Source organism: Callorhinus ursinus, unplaced genomic scaffold (genome assembly GCF_003265705.2).
Source record: "Callorhinus ursinus isolate GAN/ISIS: 27379988/994484 unplaced genomic scaffold, GSC_fseal_2.0 scaffold31, whole genome shotgun sequence".
In the NCBI taxonomy this organism is placed as follows: domain Eukaryota; kingdom Metazoa; phylum Chordata; class Mammalia; order Carnivora; family Otariidae; genus Callorhinus; species Callorhinus ursinus.
Window position 1 is genome coordinate 2,695,873 of NW_027397093.1, and position 22,838 is coordinate 2,718,710.

Genomic DNA, 22,838 nt, shown 5'->3' on the forward strand with positions numbered 1-22,838 from the left:
CTAGGGTTAAAACAGATGCTGACAATGATAATATGATAAAAGCAAACAGGGAAAATAATGAAAAAAGATGGGAGGCAAGAAAATGGATGGGCATAACTACTTTGGAAAACTGCTTTTGCATTATATATGAAAGCTGAATATCTACATACTTTATGATTCAGCTATTCCAGTCATATAGACCCAACAAAAATGTACACATATGTTCACCAAAAGACACATATTAGAATATTATAGCAGCATTATTCATAGTAATCCCAAACTGGAAAACTGCTAAATGCTTATCAACTGTAGAACAAATAAACTGTGTATATTCACATTATGTAATACTCTTATCTACAGCAACGTGAATGAATGCAGAAAATGGATGACTTACAAACAAAATGTTGACCAAAAGAAGCCAGATACAAAAAGAGTATATACAATTTCACTTATATAAAGTTAAAACACAGGCAAACAAATCTATGTTTTCAAAAACTAGTAGTCACCATTAGAAATGACGGGTAGTGGGGCGCCTGGGTGGCTCAGTCATTAAGCGTCTGCCTTTGGCTCAGGTCATGATCCCAGGGTCCTGGGATCGAGCCCCGTGTCGGGCTCCCTGCTCAGCGGGAAGCCTGCTTCTCCCTCTCCCACTCCCCCTGCTTGTGTTCCCTCTCTTGCTGTCTCTCTCTGTCAAATAAATAAATAAAATCTTAAAAAAAAAAAAAAAAGAAATGAGGGGTAGTGATGCTTCTGTTTGGGGGTTCTGGTAAAGTTCTGTTTCTTACTGGGTGCTGTCTACATGTGTATTTTCAGTTTGTGAAGACAGAGATAGACATTTATTAACTGTAACTTCTCAAGTGTTTGAAATAGGGTATACGGAATTAAAGTAAGGAGACAAGACACCACTGAAAGATTAGTTTTTTTTGTATGTCCCCTTGTTCCAGAGCAGGATCAAAATTCTTATTTAAATATCTCTAAATTAGCCAACACAATACGAGAAGTACTAAACTAAAAAATTTCAAAAGCCCTGAGTTTAAAATGCATTCTGCATTAGAATGCAACTGTGTGGGCTTGAGAAAAACAATTAAATCTGGGACTCTCAATTCTCTGCCATTAAAATAAGATTACTGAAATCCTCTCTGCCCCACAGTGTCGCTGTAATAAAGAAAACAGTGTACATGAAAGTGCTGTTTAAACTATGAAATAACCTTGAACTACATATAAAACAAAAAATAGATCAAAGGCCAAATGGTTCACAATTTTAAATTTTATCTGTGTGCAATGAGAACTCTGTTCAAGTGAATGCTTAAATATAGAGGCCTGTTTAATAAAGACTCCATAGCTGTGGGTTTGGCTGAGGGGATGCAGGGTGACGGTGAGGGGTGGGGAGCTGCCTTCACATTCTCCTCTCCCTGTTGTCCTCCGTGAATCTCCTAAGAATGCCACTGTGTGCGACAGGCCTTGGGGTCATGAAGACTGAGGGAGAAAAAAAAATCCTGGTTTTATCACTAATTAGCTATCTTTTTTTTTTCTTTTCTTTTTAAGATTAGAGAAGCAGACTCCTCGCTGAGCTCGGAGCCCTATTCAGCTCAATCTCATGACCCTGAGATCATGACCTGAGCTGAAATCAAGAGTCCGATACTTAACCAACTGAGCCACCCAGCTGCCCCACTAATTAGCTTTCTGAGCCTCAACTTCTTCAGCTGTGAGTTGAAGCAATGATCACCTACTTTTCAAGGACGAGAGATAATGAACATTAGAAAACCTAGAAAAATGCCCAGTACGCAATATAGACAACTATATAAAAGTTTTACATACACAACTCTGTAGGACATATGCATGAAAGAGAACACAATTTTAACTATTTTCAAAGCAATTAAATTTAACAAATTTAGGCTAAAATTTCGATGTCTGCAACAGCCTCTTAAATATTAAGATTTAAGTCATTCCCTCTGCTATTCATTTTCCACAAATTCCTTCAAATAATATTTTTAAAATAACAATTTGGTCATGTCACTCATCTGGCTTACTACTGCCTAAAGAGTAATGCTCAAGGTCCTTCTGTGGCACATAGGCCCTTTATAATCTGCCCTAAACCTAATGATCACTACTGCCTCTTCTCCAGCATCCTACGTTTTAACCATATCCCATACGAAAAATACGGACATGTACTTTTTCAATACCTTTTTCCCCCCCAAATAAATACATATTACAGAAAATTAGAAATTAGAAAATGTAGATTAAAAAAAGGCATAACATTCTCACCATCTGGGTATCATCACTATTAACACCTTAGTGCATTTCCTTTTGGAGATACACATATATAGATATATGACTATAATGCCCATACTGTTTTATAACCTATCTTCAGTCAACAATCTTTACCTTTCCATTTCAGTAAATTTCTACCTCATCTAAACATAGGCCATATTCAAATATCCCCCAATTGGCCAAAAATGGCTTCTACAGTTGATCTGTCAACCAACATCCAATTCAGAATCTCACATTACATCCAGTTGTCCATTAAATTTCTTTTAATGTAGCACTTTCACCTCCCTGCATCAACTTTTTAGGACAATAACAAGCTAAAGGGATATTACTGTTTTTCCTAGAGTTTTCAACCATACGAATTTGTCTGGTTCTTTCCTCTCTTTTTCTTCTATCACCTGTTTATCCTATAAAAAGAAAGTTGTAAGCAATGGCTTGAGGAATTAAAATTAAATGGTTTTGCTAGAATATATTATGCACAATTACATGTATCATATGAGCAAATACATATTATCTGGATAATTCAATGCATTAGTAATGGGAAAACCATCTCTGGATTAGGATGATAACAGTTTGATCTCTCCTGGCGCCTGGGTGGCTCAGCTAAGCATCTGCCTTCAGCTCAGGTCATGATCCTGGGGTCCTGGGATCGAGTCCCCACATGGGGCGCCCTGTTCAGTAGGAAGTCTGTTTCTCCCTCCCCCTGCTCGTACGCTCTCATTCACTCGCTCACTCTCTCTCTCTCCCTCTCAAATAAATAAAAATCTTTAAAAACAAACCAAACAAACAAAAAACCAGTTTGATCTCCCCAGTGAACAAGAATGTTTTTCTCTTGCAATCATAAATAATTTATATGGTGTTACTTTGGCACAATAAGAACTGACCAGGAACCCACTGCCCATTCACCTAACAGCTATAGCAACAATTAATAATCCTGGCATAAAGCAGAAATTTCTTTAGGCTTTGTAAAATAATGTTTTTCTAATTTTATCAGACTTTCTACATTTATTTGCTGGCATTCAGCAAAATTCAATCCTATTTCATTAAGGATTTAGTTACTGAAATATAGACACCACTACAAATGCAATATAAATGCTTAATTCTTATTAATAAACATTTTTAAAGTAAGAAGTTGTATTAAAAGTTATCTCAACTACATCAAAAACTAATGATGTAATGTATGGTGATTAACATAAGAATAAAAAAAAGTTATCTCAAAATGTATCAAGTGAGCACTGCTTTTTCTGGCTTTCTCTTTACTGATTATCTTATGTACTCATGGGTTTTCCCAAAGTCATTATGACAAATGCAGCTCGTGCTCTCAAGAACCTCTAACTATGTTCATACTGATTCCATTGATCTCCCTCAAATTCTTCACCTGATAAACTCAACTTACAGTTTCACATCTTCTCCATAATGCCATAGAATGAATTTCTTCATTTCCAATCGCAGAGCAATTTTTCTATTTCGTATACTACATAAAGATACCTCTAGTGTAAAAGATACAAATGTAGGGATCCGAAGCGGTACGTGCACCCCGATGTTTATAGCAGCAATGTCCACAATAGCCAAACTGTGGAAAGAGCCAAGATGTCCACTGACAGATGAATGGATAAAGAAGATGTGGTATATATACACAATGGATATTATGCAGCCATCAAAAGGAATGAGATCTTGCCATTTGCAATGATGTGGATGGAACTGGAGGGTGTTATGCTGAGTGAAATAAGTCAATCAGAGAAAGACATGTATCATATGACCTCACTGATATGAGGAATTCTTAATCTCAGGAAACAAACTGAGTGTTGCCGGAGTGGTGGGGGGTGGGAGGGATGGGGTGGCTGGGTGATAGACATTGGGGAGGGTATGTGCTATGGTGAGCACTGTGAATTGTGCAAGACTGTTGAATCACAGATCTGTATTTCTGAAACAAATAATGCAACATATGTTATGAAAAAAGAAAAAGAAGATAGCAGGAGGGGAAGAATGAAGGGGAGTAAGCCGGAGGGGGAGACAAACCATGAAAGACGATGGACTCTGAAAAACAAACTGAGGGTTCTAGAGGGGAGGAAGGTGGGGGGATGGGTTAGCCTGGTGATGGGTATTAAAGAGGGCACATTCTGCGTGGAGCACTGGGTGTTATGCACAAACAATGAATCATGGAACCCTACATCAAAAACTAATGATGTAATGTATGGTGATTAACATAGCAATAAAAAAATTTAAAAAAAAGATACCTCTAGTGTAATATTTGGTCGCATACCTTTTTCATTTCCTGGACTTCTCTTTCAGAAGTAAGGATAGTATCTTTCACCAGTGTTACTTACAGTTTGATTTGCAGATCACTTGTGGCACAAACTATTTTCTGTCTGTGACACAATAAAAAGCTTGCACCAGACTATAAATCAACTAGTTACTAAACACAGTTTAGTTTTGGCTCAGTTTTTTTATTTGATAGCAAGAATTTCTGGAAGAAGGATGAAATGCATTTATTTTGATTCTGGCAAGAGCTCCTTTAACTCTCCATGGACTAACAACAAATACTTGTATAAGCTACTTTGAATAGCACTGTCCAATCATCAATTTACCCTTAACTGCCAGGAACACAAAAGGAATATAAAAAATTGTTTGTAGAGAAAGAAGGCAGTGTGCAGGAGTAAGGACCATGGGTGTATCAAAATATCCCTTCTAAGGTAAAGGACAGGTCATTGCACCTGGAGCCCGCTATAACGAAAAAAGATGTACAGTACGTAGTGGGCATCTCTGGAGGCAACACACTCCTCATTTGGATGTGTTATTCTGGCCCACTTACCACGTGACCCAAATAGCTGCTAGTTTTCAGTAGGGCCCAGAAGGTTCTGCAACAGGTCCAGGCTGCTGTGCAAGCTGCTCTGCTCTGTGGGTCATATGACCCGGCAGGTCCCATGATGTGGAAGTGTCAATGACAGATAGGGATACTGTTTGAGACTAGAGCGGGCCTTTGTAGGTGAATCTCAGTGCAGGCCCTTAAGATTTTGGAGCAAAATCCTGCCATTCTTTGTAGACAACTACTGTCCTTTTGAAATACAGCTTTTGGCCTGCTACTGTGTATTAGTAGTGACTGAATGCTTAATCTTGGGCCACCAAGTTACCATGCTACCTGAGCTGCCCATCGTGAACAGGGTGTTATCTGACACACAAAGTCATAAAGTTGGAGGTGCACAGAAACATTCCATTATCAAATGGAAGTGGTATAAATGTGATTGGGCCTAAATGGGCCCTAAGGATACAAATAGGTCACATGAAGAAGTGGCTCAAATGCCCGTGGTCCCCACTCCTCCTACACTGTCTTCTCTCTCCCAAACTACACTATGGCCTCATGGGGAGTTCCCTAGAATCAGCTGACAGAGGAAGAGAAGACTCAGGTGTAGTTTACAGATGGTTCCATATGATACGCAGACAACATCTGAAAGTGGACAGCTGCAGCATTACAGCTCCTTTCTGGTACATCCTGGAAGGATAGCAGGGAAGTGAAATCCTTCCAGGGGACAGAACTTCAAGCACTGCATGGGTTGTTCACTTTACTTAGAAGGAAAAATGTCCAGACATGCAATTATATAGCACTACATGGGCCAATGGTCAGGGACTTAGAAGAAACATGATTGAAAAACTGGTGACAAGTAAATCTGGGGAAGAGGTATGTGGATAGACCTCTGTGAATGGGCAAAAAACATGAAGATGTGTGTCTCACGTGAATGCTCACCAAAGGGTGACCTCAGCAAAAAAGAATTTAAAAAATTAAGTGGATAGTCTGATCCATTCCTGGATACCAGTCAGCCTCTTTCCCCAGCCACCTCTGTCATCCCCCAACAGGTTCATGAACAAAATGGCAATGATGGCAGAGATGAAGGTTACGCATAGACTTAGCAACATGGCCACCTTGGCTATGGTTATTGCTTTGTGCCTAACCTGCCAGCAGCAGAGATCAAAACTGAGCCCCTGATATGGCACCACTCCTTGGACGATCAGCCAGCTACGTGGTGGCAGGCTGATTATACTAGACCACTTCCATCATGGAAAGGACAATGTTTTGTTCTTACTGGAATAGACACTTACTCTGGATATGGTTTTGCTTCTTTGCTCACAATACTTCTACCAAAACAACCTCCATGGGGTAGAAGAAGAGGGAGAAGCAGACTCCCCAGTGAGCAAGCAGCCTGACATGGGGCTCAATCCCAGGACCCTGGAATCATGACCTGAGCTGAAGGCAGACGCTTGACCAACTAAGCCAACCAGGTGCCCAATTTAATTCAATCTTATAAGGGAAATAGCCTAACTAAACTGCTAAAAATAATCAAGGAAAAGATTTCTGTCTAAATTTAAGGAACATTGCCTTGAGGTAAACCATCTGGAAAAGAGAACAGCAAAGTAAAAGAACATAAGAGATAATGCAACTACCTCTTTCTTTGTGGACATTCTTCTTTCTGAGCTAGTACTCAGTCAAAATCTTTCAGGGCTTCATATTTTACTGAAATCAGGGTGACTCCTCCCTATAATAATCAATCTCTTATGAGTAGGCCCAAGCAGATACTGGTTACCAGTGCTTATTTAAGTTCTTATGTTTGCAAATGAGTGCAAAACCCCACCTCTCTAATAGCAAATCCAGCAAACAACAAGAACGTACAAAGAATAATCAAATTTTGAGCTGTGACACAATGAAATTTCAAAAGGAAGCATTCACACAGCTAAAGTAATTTTAAAAATATTTTCTCTATATTTTTAAAAAGAAGAGAACTTTTTTTTAAAAGGGGGGGCGCAGGGGGAAAGGGAGGAGGAGGAGAAGGGGAGGGAGAATCTTAAGCAGGTTCCACACCTAGTGCAGAGCCCAAGGCAGGGATCGATCTCACCATCCTGAGATCATGACTTGAGCCAAAATCAAGAGCGGATGCTTAACCAATTGAGCCACCCACGTGCCCCAAAAGAAGAGGACTTTTGATTAGAGACACTTTTTTTTTTTTAAGATTTTATTTATTTATTTGACAGAGAGAGAGACAGCAAGAGAGGGAACACAAGCAGGGGGAGTGGGAGAAGGAGAAACAGGCTCCCTGCTGAGCAGGGAGCCCGATGAGGGACTCGATCCCAGGATCCTGGGATCATGACCTGAGCCGAAGGCAGATGTTTAATAACTGAGCCACCCAGGTGTCCCTGATTAGAGATACTTTTATCTTTTCTTTTAAACCTATATTAAAATGATAGAGAAGAAATTTTTTTAAAAATATTTTATTTATTTATTTGACAGACAGTGAGAGAAGGAACACAAGCAGGGGGAGCGGGAGAGGGAGAAGCAGACTTCCCACCAAGCGGGGAGCCCAATGTGGGGCTTGATCCCAGGACTCTGGGATCATGACCTGAGCTGAAGGCAGACGCTTAACCACTTTGCCACCCAGGCTTCCCAACAGAGAAGAAATTTTTAAAAACATATAAACCATAATGATAAAGAGCATTACAAAGGGGACAGAAACTTTAATAAGTGATTTAGCAGGACTGGAAAAAGACCTGAAGTATGTATAGATGAGGAACATGGATAAAAAGAGAACCAATTTGCTCCCCACAACCCCAAACAGGGTCAAAATGCTAGATACTGAAAAAAGTAAGAATATGACCGATCAGAGTTAAAGATGATGGGAATTAACTGGAAGTCTGCATAAGGCAAGAACAGACTTCCAGTCTTCTACCTCTATTCCAAGCAAAAAAAATCAGAGGTTGCTTCTCTGGAGAAAATAGAACAACCTAAGAAAGAAAAATCCTCCACTCAAGAGATACTCAGGGTCCTCCACTATCCATCTAGTACTATAAAATCAAGCCAGCCAGTTGACCAGCCCAGCCCATGTACAAAGAGTCCTGAATCAACTTTTTAATTCCTCACTCTTAAATATTAATAAACAACAAATAATCATTAGATATTTGAAAAAAGATTCCAAAAGAAAGAAACCAAAATAAACACAAAGAACAAAATGACTATTTGGAAAGAGAGAGATAATACAATGAACCTAAGAAATCTTAACAAAACCTAACAGGAACACTCTACTTAATATAGTTAGTGATGAAACAAAAATTGAATGATATAAATAAGGAGTGGTATATAATAAAGAGTTCTTGGAAATGAGGATACAATTGCTAAGATAAGTAATTCACAGAAATGAAGAGCTGGAATATGATGTTGAGCAAATATACCAGAAAAGATAATCAAATCCAAAGGAAAATATGAAAGAAAAAGATGAAAGATTGAAAATCAACTCAGAAGTTCCAGTTTGTAATTACCAAGAATTCCAGAAAGATGCAGAGAAAGTGAAGTTAAAAAAAAAAAGAAAATTTCACACAATATGAATCTCCAAAGAGTCTACTAAATTATCCATACATTAAGTGGGAAACATATAAACAACTACAGCAAAACTCAAATCCCAGGACATCTCTGCGAAACTACATAATGCCAGAAATAAAAGATTAAAGTGCCAGAAAAAAAATTACAAATCTCTCAGAAAAATAAAAACGGGCAATATAAAATGTAAAATGGATCAGAATGTAGACTCTTCTCAGTGGCTAACCTGAATCCTAGAAAAGCAATGCATTCAGACTTCTAAAGGAAAACTCATTTCTTCCATCCCTGCCAAATCATTAATATCAAATATTAGAGTAGATAAAAGAAATTTTCAGTAATGCAGTAACTAAAATTTACCATCCATTTGCCCTCTCTTAGAAAGTAAATATATACTCTAGCAAAATGAGGGAATAAACAAACAAACAAAAAAAGATACACAAGAAATAGTATACCCAATCCCAGAATATGACAAAAGGAAAGCCCTGCATGATAGCTCTAGAGAAATCTTCAGATGGTAATCTGTTCAGACTAAAAAGGTTAATTGAGGTGGAGAAAAGGACAGAAATAGTGCATTTTCATTAAGTCTCTAAATACTATGTGAATGTTTTAAAACTATGTATATGTATCATACTGAACTTCTTTAAATTTAGTAATATTAAACTGGAAAAAATAGAGATAGTTATATGAAATCTTAAACTCACTCAGCTTTTAACTTCTATTAGCATTTTGGGAAATTTCAAAGATGCCCTAAAAAGATTCTGCAATTTTTCTTCTCATAATTTTGTTTTCACTGCATAAACAAAAAGTAAAGTTAACTTAACCAGTGTTTACTATAACATTTCAGAGGTCATAATGACAAAAAAGAACCATTAAGAGAGTCACAATTTTTCTTAATGTGTCTAAAAAAAGTTTTCTGTTTTTATGGTATTTTATCATTGGTTATCATTTCACGTATTCTCTCCTGAATTATACTATTTCTCCCATTATTAGAGATTAGGCCTGGTCTGGTTAGCTGGTATTTATCGTGCTTCATGTTTCAGAGCAATAAACCCAGACAAAAAAGAGGGTATGTGGTATAGGTAGTACAAGGACTGATTCAAAGTATATATCGAACATATTTAAGCTACTCCCCACCACTTCTACCTTCTCTTTCCTTTGACTCTGAAGCTTCTGATAAGAAAATCTCCCCAGACTAGTGAGCAGAAAAATACTATAAACCAGAGTATATCTCCTAGTTACAGTTAAAACCCTAAGCTCTATGTTTGGATATTTCAATCATGAAATCTCTTTCTCCCTCTAAAGAAGTCTCAGGATCTCAGATCTGAAAAAGATCTTCCACTTTCTTGCTCCCAGCCATAGCACAGAGTTTATTTTCAAAAAGTAATCCAACATCCACAAGAATGGAGAAGAGTAGTCCAAAGAATCCACCATCAAGTACTTACATAACAATTTTCATGAATTCAACAGGATATTTACACAAATCGTCATTACTATTACTAACACAGGAGCCTTCACTTCAACTAGCCTTTACTGAGCATATATCAAGAGTTTGGTTTTGATTGACACGAGGAATTCTAAGAATTGGTCCCTGTTCATAAGAAGCTATAACATACAATCCTGAGAAAGGTAATCTAGAAAATAAATTCAGCAGAGAAGCTAGACTGTTCATTCTCAACCATAATTTTAAGCAAAAACGTGGCTAGTCTACAAAAAATAAACACAGCTTTAAAACTAACCAAAAGATATCCATGATTTAAAATTAGTATTTTATTCCTTAGTTTCCTGCTATTTATCTGACCTTGTCTGTAAGTTTGAACAAAAAAAAAGTACTATTGAATGAGAAGTCAGGTTCTAACATCAGCTCACCTTGTGTCTTTGGACTTTGGACAAGTCACATCACTGCTATGAGTCTAGATTTTCTCAAAAAAATGAAAGGACTATCAAAAGATAAATGGATAAAGAAGATGTGGTATATATACACAATGGAATATTATGCAGCCATAAAAAGGAATGAGATCTTGCCATTTGCAACGACATGGATGGAACTGGAGGGTGTTATGCTGAGTGAAATAAGTCAATCAGAGAAAGACATGTATCATATGACCTCACTGATATGAGGAATTTTTAACCTCAAGAAACAAACTGAGGGTTGCTGGAGTGGCAGGGGGTGGGAGGAATGGGGTGGCTGGGTGATAGACATTGGGGAGGGTATGTGCTATGGTGAGCGCTGTGAATTGTGCAAGACTGTTGAATCACAGATCTGTCCTCTGAAACAAATAATGCAATATATGTTAAGAAAAAAAAAAAAAAAGAAGAAGAAGAAGATAGCAGGAGGGGAAGAATGAAGGGGAGTAAGCCGGAGGGGGAGACAAACCATGAGAGACGATGGACTCTGAAAAACAAACTGAGGGTTCTAGAGGGGAGGGGGGTGGGGGGATGGGTTAGCCTGGTGATGGGTATTAAAGAGGGCACGTTCTGCATGGAGCACTGGGTGTTATGCACAAACTATGAATCATGGAACACTACATCAAAAACTAATGATGTAATGTATGGTGATTAACATAACAATAAAAAAATTAAAAAAATGAAAGGACTGAGGAAGACTAAACTTGAAGCTTTCAAACAAAAATTAAATTATATGACTATGATTATGTAAGTAAAAACTGCTGTTTATTTCCTACTTAGCTGAAATTATAGTAGCAGCCACTGATGACTGAATGCCTGAATACCATACTTCAGGTATTAGATCTCTAAATTTACAACTACTATTTCTAATTCTGTCAATAATCTTAAATGTGGGTACTACGAAAATAAACAAACAGGAGAAAAATTGGCTTACCAAATACCACACAGCTCATAAATGTTGGGGACTGTACTGAAATATCACACAAAATCTCATGTTTTCTCCAACGAAAGTTTGTTATGTATTATTTACAAGCGTTATTTCTACAGAAATCTGAATAGATGTTAGAAACCCAATTAACTGAAAAAAAAAGTAAAGTTAATCCATTTTGCAATTCAAAATTTCAGAGCTAAAAATGTTCACATATACTCACCTGATGCAACAGACGTTTCAGTTTGAGTAACTGAGTTTTTACAGCAGTACAATCTTGGACCATGTGCCGGAGCGTCATCTCATCCAGTATCACTGTATTTTCGGGTACATCTACAAACATCTTCTGAGCCTGGAAAAAGGGGGTCCCGCCATAGCTTTCAAAATGACCCAAAGGAGATTCTCTATAGGGAGAGCCTCTGGAAGGGCAGGGGAAGAAGTTGGAGGAAAAGATATACAATATAATTTCAGAAAGAAATAGGGTAATGAAATTATTGCAGTGATTATTACAAATCATTTATCATTATCACATAGCCTTTGACTTTTGCTTTCCTCAGACACTGAATTTATTTCCACCAAAATTTCCAATCATATAAACCATAATGACATGGTTTGATATGATATCAGTTCTAGTTCTCATTAATATAATTATCTTCTCACTCCTCCCCCTTTTTGTGCATTTTACACATTGGTGAATAAACCTTATTCCTTAGGAAATGGAGAGAAACAAAAAACTCTAGGGAAAGGCCTTGCCTGAAAAAAACTATACTTATTTTCCTTGCCTGAACAGATTGTCTGCGCTTTAGCTTTTGACTTTAATTGGCCTCTTAAACTTCACATCTTTTTTTAGCCCCATAACTATGCTGCCTATGTTAATTCCCAGTTTGGTCACATACCCCTAGATTCCGGTCTCTTGTAAGTCCCAGAAAACAGTTAAGACAGACGAACTGTTACTTCTTATTTTGTTTTTACATTATTGATAAATCTTCTTTTCCAATAAAAGTTAAACTTGGTTTTAAAAAAGTCTTATATACACCACGTATTTCTAATCTTAAACTATATTTAAAAAAAATCGACTCTAAGGGGTGCCTAGGTGCCTCAGTCGTTAAGTGGCTGCCTTCGGCTCAGGTCTTGATCCCAGGGTCCAGGGTCCCTGCTCGGTAGGAAGCCTGCTTCTCCCTCTCCCACTCTCCCTGCTTGTGTTCCCTCTCTCGCTGTGTCTCTCTCTGTCAAGTAAATAAATAAAATCTTTAAAAAAAAAATTGACTCTAAGAAAATTTAAACTTCCCTTTAGTTTCATACAATATACATGCTGAAAAAAAATAAACAACTAGGGCTGATGTGTTTCAAAGATGTGAAAAACACAATGTTTTAATTAGAAGTCATTAAGCTACAGCAATTTTGAAATTACTTCATTCACATAATACATAATTCCAGTTGGTTCTTAAGGCATGAACTTTTTATATATGTCAATATATATGCATATATATGTATATTTAAATATAAAAATAAAAAACATATAAAATATATAAAATAACACACTGAAAGAGTATTCTCTCCAATATAATGGCTATGTTAACATATCAGGATTAAAGTTAAATTCATGATGCATTAAATTTGCAAAAGCCACACACATTAATTTTTAACCAGACTGAAAAAGTAGAAACATGGTTTTCACTAAATTCTCTAGTTTTTAAACAAATATTCCCAAATCCCCAAACTCTTAAATATTCAATATAAGTTTGATTTTTACAAGATTATATTTCTCTGAAACTATTTTTCATATTTGATTTCAAGTCTGATTTTTGTTTTAACCAAGGAAAAAAAATTTAAGAACTTTTAAATTTTGATCCATAGTTAAGACCTAATGTATTTATATATAATTCTGCTTTATTTTTATTGGTTCAAATTATAGTTGAATTATTAAATTTCAAATACTGATCAATTAATATGATTTAACCATTCATTACTGAATAAATGGACAATCTATACATGAAATGATAAAAAATATATAGTAATAATAAGGTAGCAAAGCAGTAAAACAAAAATATAGAATCATCTGGCCTATGAAGAGTGAGATAAGCGATGTTTTCCAAGAAAAAAGCTGACATACTTTGGAAGATTTTCTTGGACAGAAAAGAACCTGGGTGAACTATAAAGTATGAGGTTTGAATTTGACTGGAATGAAAAGTGAAGGCTTTCTGGAGAATGAAAATGAAAAGCAATGGCACAAAGTGCAAGGCATGTTTTTCAGGGACAGGGATACTCTTAAATATGGCTTAAGAGCCCAAAGATAGCCTGAATCCAATTTATTCTTTAACTTCATCCCTTAACACATCTGCCTCCCACAGACTGACTTCTTAATCCACAGTCAATTACCTGAGATTGCCTGAAGCATGCTACAATCTCCTCCATCTCCAAACCTATGTCAATCTTTCTGTACTCCTGGCCAGGCTACCCACCCTGCCCTCCACTGCACACTGGATCTGGAGAATGGTAACTCTTCTTCATCTTAAATTAGTTGGCATTTCCTAGGGAAAGCTTCCTTAATCCCCCAAAGCAGGGCTTGGTACTTCCACAGGTGTCCTTATAGAGCCCTTCTAGTATGCCCCACCATATTACCTGACATAGTATATTGTGTTCATTTGCAATCTGTGCCAAATTATAAACTCCATGAAGACACAGACTATATATGCTTTTCCTCTATGTCAGAGACCAGTTAGCTTTTTATTTATTTTTGTTGCTGTTGCTTTCACTGAATATTAAGGATCATAGATTTTAACCCCTAGGTTGTTTCTTTTCAAGCTTCCATCGCTGAAATTCTAAAGTTCTTTAGCTACTACTTTAAAATTATAATCTGGAAGCAGTTACATTAAAAAATCCCAGTTAATAATCAAATTAAACTTTACCTGCTATGTTACCAAGTGAATAAAACAAAGATTAGAGAGGGAAGAGACTGAAGGAGACTGGTCTGCAATCTATAAGAAACAGGTACAGAGCAAGGCTTATTTTAGGTTTACTAAATATTAACCACATGCAAGGAACTAATGAATTAAAAACGTTCAAAGGAAGAGCCAGAAGTCTTTATCACTAATAATATAGGGTCAAAGATTTGGTATCTAGAAAACCACAGTGGTATAAAAGAGCCACCTCTTGCCTAGGATTAAGGTTTAAATCCTGACTGACAGTAACTACCTACTGAAAATACTTAATATCTTTGGGCCATAATTTCTTTAACTCTCAATGTTCTTGTGCGAAATTCCAGTGCGAAATAAAGTTGATATACCTTAGGTTGCATTTCAAATACTTCCACTATGAGATCCAAAATGAAACTTACATATTCTCCTCATACTAAAATGCTACTTCCTCCTAAAGCCCTTCCTGATCCCCTCAACTAGATAAAACTAGCACTTTAGGATCCTTAATTTATTTAGTACAATTAAAGAAATCTATATAGCTGTTACCTCTAATTAGATTACATGCCCTTTGAAAGCAGGACCATGTCCTATTTTTATATTATCTGCACAGATTACCTGAGTTCAAATCTCAGCTTTGTCAATTAGCTAGTAACAGGACAAGTTACTTTAGCAATCCTTCATTTTCTTGATCTATAAAATGAGGATAATAAGAGTACTTACCTCATTAGGTTGGTATAAGTCTCAAATGAGGTAGTATATGTTAAAGTGTTTGGAACAGTGCCTGACGTATAGTAAATGTTAAATAAAAACTAATTGCTATTGTATTATTGTTGTTACGATAATTTCCAACTTCTTTATATTGAAAAAATTTTCTAACATAAATGTCAAAAGAATACTATAAAGCCATACAACCTTCACCTATATTCCCCAATTGGTAAATTTTAACACAATTTGTTTATACTTGTGTATTTGGTGTGAAACCATCTGACAATACATTGGAAATAACATTAACACCTTACTGAACTTTGCTGGAAAAAAATGAAGATAACTGAAAAGGTCAAGAGGCAAAAGAAAACAAAGATGGAACAGAAAGCAAATATAAAACAGGGGTTATTTTCAGAAAATAAAAGGACACTATTAAAGACAGGAGAGGAAAAAAATAGGACAGAAAGATAATGAGGATTTTGAGATTCCACATTCTGAGAGAATGATGCAGTTCACACATGGAAATCTGAACCTTTAAAACAGAATGAGAGGCAAAATCACTTTCCAAGAGTACAAGCACAAACCGAGGGTTGAAGACATAAAGAATGTAAAGAAAAATAAATATGACACAACAGAGGAATTATTGGACCCAACACCTCATAATAAGTTGACAGGCATAAATCTGTATTTGTATACAGATTTTAACAATCGTGGATTTCTGGTAGAGAACTCAGACAGTGAAAGCAACAGAAGACTGCATGCTGTTTGCGGGAATACCCTGGACAGTTAGTAGTGTGTTGGCACAGGCAGACTCTATGTAGCTGACCACAGGCCAAGCAGGCTGTTGAATATGAAGAAGTGAACCAATACAGGTATGGGTTACAGCAAAAATGAGTCCAGTAGTTATAGAAGCGTGAGAAAGAATTGTCCACCATCACCAATATTATTTAACATTGTTCTAGAAGTACAGCCAATAAAATCATCCCCCAGAAATGGGATCAGAATAACTAAAAAGGAATCTCAAAGAGATAAGCTTTTTTAAAACCCATTTAAACTGAATCCATACAATAGCAGCACCTGATATTCAATCCACACACCTAATAATCACATCACTGCATAATCATTATTGCAGTTTTAAAGGAATCTCTCCAAATTACGTGGCTGTACCCATATACTTATATCCTTCACTTCTACCCAAGCTTCTCAATTACTAAGATGTATGATTCTGTGCTAATCTGAAGGCTTGTGATTCACACATTAGAATAGCAAGTGGAAATGTGTGTGTAAGAGACAGGGAGAAAGAGAATTTTTCTTCTTCATTTATTTCCTAATCCGAGTCGCACTTCAACTTCACAAAACCCTTAGTGTTTCTTTTTTCATCTTTAATAAAAATTGTATATTAAAAGTTAAATATATGTATTTTATATTCATGGTTATTATATTTTTTCAATGTTAGATTCAACACAATCTCAATCAAAATCCCACCAAATTATTTTGTGAATATCAACAAAGTGATTCTAAAGTTTATATGAACAGGAAGAAGAGCTGGAATAACCAATACAAAGAAAAAGAAAGTCAGAATACTGACACTATCTGATTTCCAGTCTTACTACATAAAGTGACAGTAATCGAGACTGTGGTATGGATGAAAAAATAGACAAATAGATCAGTGGAACAAAAGAGAGAATCCAAAATATATCCACACATATAGTCAAATGATCTTTGACAAAAGAGTAAAGGCAATTCAAAGGAGACAGGATGACAGAAATACCATATGATCTAGTAATTCCACTACTGGGTATTTACCCAAGAAAACAAAAATACTAATTTGAAAAGATACATGCACCCTATGTTTACTGCAGCATTATTTATAATAGCTGAGATATGGAAGCAACCCAAGTGTCCACTGATAGATGAATGGATAAAGATGTGGTGTGTGTAAGTGTGTGTATGCACACAATGGAATATTACTCAGCTATTTAAAAAAGAAAAAGAAAAGATCTTGCCATTTGCAACAACATGAGTGGACCTACAAGGTATTATGCTAGATGAAATAAGTCAGACAAAAAGACAAATGCCATAATTTCACTTATATGTGGAATCTAAAAAACAAACAAAGAAACAAACAAAGAAACAGACTCTTAAATACAGAGAACAAACTGATGGTTGCCAATGGGAATCTAAGTCGGGGGATGAGTGAAATGAGTAAAGGGTATTCGTGGGTACAAATTTCCAGTTATAAAATAAATAAGTCACAGAGATGAGAAGTACAGCACAGAGAATTTAGTCAGTAATATTACAATAATGCTGTTTTGGTGACAGACGGTGACTATATTTATGGTGAGTACTGAGTAATGTACAGAACTGTTGAATCAAAATGTTGTACACCTGAAACTAATAACACTGTATGTTAATTATACTTCAATTAAAAAGTAAAGAAAACCTACAAAAAGAAAAAAAAACAAAAAAACAAAAGAGACTGGATAGTTTTTTCAACAAGTGATACTCCAAAAACTAGAATCCATACAGAAAAAAATGATCCTTCACACTGCTCACAAAAATTAACTCAACATGTATCAAAGACCTAAATGTAAAACATAAAACTACAAGGTAACAAAGAAGAAAATCCAGGTGACATTGGGTTGGGCAATAACTTTTTAGAGACAACACAAAAGTACAACGCATGAAAGAAAAAATTTATAAACCTGACTGCATAAAATTTAAAACATCTGCTCTTTGAAAAAACACCATTAGGAGATTTGAAAAGGAAGTCACAGACTGGGAAAAAAATATTTGTAAAATATCTGATAAAGGACTGGTATCTAAAATATATAAAGAACTCTTAAAATTCAACAAGAAAACAAACCAAATTTAAAAACGAGCAAAAGTTCTAAGCAGACATCTCACTAAAGAAAATGTACAAATGGCAAATAAGCATATGAAAAAATGCTCAATATTATATATCCTTAGGGAACTACAAATTAAAACAACAATGAGATATCACTACCTACCTATTAGAATGGTTAAAATTCAAAACACACCACCAAATGCTGGTGAGGATGTGTAACATCGGGAGCTTTCATTCATTGCTGGAGAAAATGCAAAATGTACAGCCAATTTGGCAGTTTTGTACCAAACTAAACATCTTACTATATGAGCCAGCAACTGTGCTTCTTGATATTTATCAAAATGAGTTCAAAACTTACACACGTAAAGGTTTAGAGTAGCTTTATCCATAATTGCCAAATTTTGGAAGCAATCAAGATGTGTTTCAGGAGGTGAATGGATAAATGAACTATATAGTACACGTACACAATAGACTATTATTTAGTGATAAAAACAAATGCGCTATCAAGCCATGAAAAGGCATGGAGGAAACTTAAATGCATATTGCTGAGTGAAAAACGCCAATCTGAAAAGACTACAACTTATATGGCATTCTGGAAAAGGCAAAGCTATGAAGGCAGTAAAGATCAGTGGTTGCCATTAGTATTGGTGGGGGTTGAGGGAGAAGGAAGGGATAATACAAGGAGGATGTGGTAGTCTAAGGGAGTGAAATTATTCTGTATGATAGGTAATGGTAGATACAGATCATTATGCATTTGTCAAAGGCTACAGAATGTACAAAAGAGTGAACCCTAATGTAAACTATGGATTTTAGTTAATAACAGTGTATCAATATTGGGGTGCCTGGGTGGCTCAGATGGTTGGGCGTCTGCCTTCGGCTCAGGTCATGATCCCAGGGTCCTGGGATCGAGCCCCACGTCGGGCTCCTGGCTCGGTGGGGAGCCTGCTTCTCCCTCTCCCCCTGCTCATGCTCTCTCTCTCTCTCTCTCTGTTTCTCTGTGTCCCAAATGAATAATAAAATCTTTAAAAAAAAGTGTATCAATACTGACTGATCAATTGCAACAGCTAATGCAAGATGTTAATAATAGGAAAAATTGTATAAAAGAAGGTGAGGGAGTATATGAGAATTCTCTGTGCTTTCTGCTCAATATTGCTAAGACTAAAACTGCTCTAAGAAATGAAGTCCATTAATTAAAAAAAAGACAGAAGGAAGTATTTCTAGAATGGCAGAATAAAGATCTCCAAAAAGTCCACTCCTCCATAAAAGCATTGAGAACACTGGCGAATTTGTCAAAATCAACTTATTCAGTACTATGGAAATCAACCAAATGCCTGCCACAACCAAGGAGCACTTACCAAAAAAAAAAAAAAAAGCTGAATCTTGGTGAGAACAAGCTCTGTGGATTTTAATTTACTCTATTGCCATGCCTATCTCCCCAGCTCCGTGGTAGCTTGAAAAACAAGAGCCTTACAAGCATAATAGCAGTGAAATTCAGCAATCACTAGGGGGAGGGGTGAATGGTAAACTGAGTTTGGAATTCTTGGAAAAGCACCATTTCCAGAAAATAGTTACTATTTGACCTAACTAGCACCTCCCTAAGAAAAGGCCCATTCTCAGTTGTTTTATTTGACCCAATTCCAAGGTTTCTCAGTGGGAACAGCCTTATCTCTAGCACATTTGTTGGAAAAAATCAGTGCAATTGTTTAAAATTTCAAGCTGCCAGAGATGGTGATCAAAAAACTTAAAGAAAAACCTGAGGAAGGAGATGCCTACAGGAGGCTTTGAAATGCCCCAACATATTCGTGGACATAGAGAAGGCCATACACCTATGTAGGGCTATGCATGCCAAGGAAATACATGGAAAGACCTTCACCTCTCACATTTGACTGACCCTGAGTCTCTGAGCAAGGAGGAAACGAAGGCTAAGGCAGAGCTACAATACCAGGTTGTTCAAAGTATCCCTAAACACATACACATATAGAGCCCCTTGGCAAAGGCTGGGATACTTACAGGTTCAAAACATTTAAAAAAAAATTGTTTAGTCATTAGCTCAACAAACTCCAAAATATATTAAGAGAAACACATCATAAACTATCAAAAGCTAAAGAAAAAGTGAGAATCCTGAACAATGCAAGAAAAATATGACTCATGAGAAGACATGCTGATTTTTCATAAGAAAGCATGGGGGTCAAAATGTTAAAGGGAAGATTGTAAACCAAGAATTCTATATCCAGCAAAATTAGTCTTCAAAATTAAAGAGAAATTAAAACATCATCATATAAACAAAAACTGAGAGAATGTGTTGCTATCAGACCTTCCCTACAAGATAAACTACAGTTGGAGACTTTAATACTTCCTCATTAATGGACAGAACTAGAAAAAAGGTCAGCAAGGAAATAGAAGATGTGAACAATACCACAAACTAACAAAACCCAATAGATACCTACAGAACATCTACAGAGATTAAACTAGTAATCAAAAAAATTTCCACAAAGAAAAGCCTAAACCCAAATAACTGCATTCGTGAATTCTATAAGATCTTCCAAAAACAGAAATGAAAGAAACACTTCCCTATTCAATCTATATGATCATAATACCAAAACCACACAAAAACATCTCAAAAAAATAAAATTATAGGCCAATACTTATTATGAATATATACACAAAAATCCTCAACACAATACTAGCAAATTGAATCTAGCAATACATAAAAAGGATTATATACCATGACCAAGTAGAATTTATCCAAGAAATGCAAGGCTGGTTCAACATCTGTAAATCAGTCAATGTCATATACCACATTAAGAGAATGAACACCAAAAAATGATTATCTCAATAGTCACAGAAATATCATCTGACAAACTCCAACTGTCTTTCATGACAAAAACACTCAACAAAATATGAATAGAAGGGAACTTCCTCAACTGATAAAGACTACCTATGAAAAAGCAGTGCTAACATCATACTTAACAGTGAAAGACTGAATGCTTTACCCGTAATATTAGAAAGGCACAAATGTTTGCTCTCACCACTCCTGCTCAACACTATATTGGAGGTTCTAGCCATAGGAATTATGCAGGAGTAAAAAAAGAGAAGTACCCAGATGGGAATGAAAAAAGTAAAACTATCTCCATTCTCTGATGACATGATCTCATATACAGAGAATTCTAAGAAACTAAGGAGCCAGGAGGTTAAAGAATCATGTACATGAATGCTGGAGGCATTCAGGATTGCAGCAAAGCTTACAATGAAGAGGGAAAATAAGCCAAGGGTCAAGATTTTTGTGAGCGAGGGGTAGGGACCAATAAGGAGGATTTGATACAGCCAAATGCCCTAAGTCTCGAGGAAAGAGACTGAAGAATATTTTGATTAGAAGCAAATAAGGAGTGAAGACAAAGACCCCACCTCTAAACAGTAAAGTACTAGAGTGATTGGAAAATAAGAATCCTTCATATAAAAATACTACTATGGAACTAGTACATTTAGGAAAGAGTGAGATTTCAGTTGCAATCAGGAGAATGTAGGCAAAGGGGTAAAAAATGTGAGTTTGTTAGGATGTGAGAGAATTCCATACAGCATAATGAAAAGTATAGGGAAAGAAGGAGGTTGCAGGAGAAAGAGGAGTGAAAGCTTAGGCCAGATGAAAAGAGAGCATAGTATTATGATAAAAATATAAAGGAAACTGAACTACCAGTCCCCTAAATTATGGATAAGACAGATTCCTATAATTAAAAAAAAAAAAAAGACAATGATGGGAATTAAAGGACAGAAAGGAAAGGGAACTTACACTCAAGAAGTCATAGAATGGGAAGAGATACTTTTACACATGTAATGTCAAAAAGGCCCTGGGATTAGTGTATCCAAGCTTTTAAAAATCAAGGCATGGAGAGAAAAGAATAGTTTTAAGGTAAACTGGAGAGTAAGCCTTGTCTTAAATGGGGTTTCCCTCTGTACCACCCAACTTCATAACTAGTTCTAGGGGATCTAGATAACCCACACCCAGCTGGCCACCCGAAAGCCTGAAGGGATCAATAAAACGGTTAACCTATAACTATTCATGACAAACCAGTGTGCCCACTTGTTGGGAAGTTCTGCATTGAGTCAAATGAGCAACCCCCAAGAATATGGTGCATTTCTCTCTCCTCCCTGAGACTCAACAGTGTGATCCACAAATTACTAGTCCCTCAAAATACACTGTGTAAAAGGAATCTGCAGTCATATGTTTTACAAAATGGCTACATATTGTATCTTTTACCACATTTTGCAAAATCATAGTACTATATATATTAAAGGCAATGCAAAGTCCACTTTACAAAAAACTCATTTAATATTAATTTGTTTATTCCTGTACTTATTTGATCAGATAATTGCTCTTCTACACCTATTAACATCTAGGAATATGGTTTTTGGAAAATGTTCTTTAACTTTTCTGAAAGATGACTAATCAGTCTCAGCTTGATCATTCCCAGGGACAGAGATTACTACCTCCATCCAGGTAACTCCTTCCATTTGGGACAGTCTGATTTATAATCCCATTTTAAGCTGCAATTTGTCACTTGTTATCTTAAAATAGAGAGTTTTGCTGTTAGAGTTAGAGAGCACATCTATTCACTCCTCCAAATGACCTAGCAATCCAGCTATGAACTTAGTTCTCTAAAAATGCCACAGTACTGATATATGGTTTTGTACATGCTATTTTTTTCCATCTGAATACTCATCCTTCTCCTATAGAAACCACTCCTCTGCAATCTCTACAGTCACACTTACCCATTCAATAGTAACCTCCTTTACACACCACTACCTTAGACAAAAAACAGATGCTGCATGCTTCTGGAGTCCTATATAAATCACTTTAATTAAGGCACCCATCATCATTGTACTGCACTAATATTGTAATATACCTGCCTCTCCCACAGACTCAACATCCAA

General features: G+C 36.3%; 1 protein-coding gene across 8 annotated transcripts in view; it reads right to left on the reverse strand.

Moving 5' to 3' along the window:
- CCSER2 (coiled-coil serine rich protein 2) overlaps positions 1–22,838 on the reverse strand; it is a 185,886-nt gene that overhangs the window by 69,525 nt on the left and 93,523 nt on the right. For all 8 annotated transcript variants that reach the window (XM_073878722.1, XM_025880619.2, XM_025880621.2 and 5 more), the window contains one exon: positions 11,662–11,857. In XM_073878722.1, the coding sequence (XP_073734823.1) occupies positions 11,662–11,857 (196 nt within the window). The remainder of the gene's footprint in view (positions 1–11,661; positions 11,858–22,838) is intronic.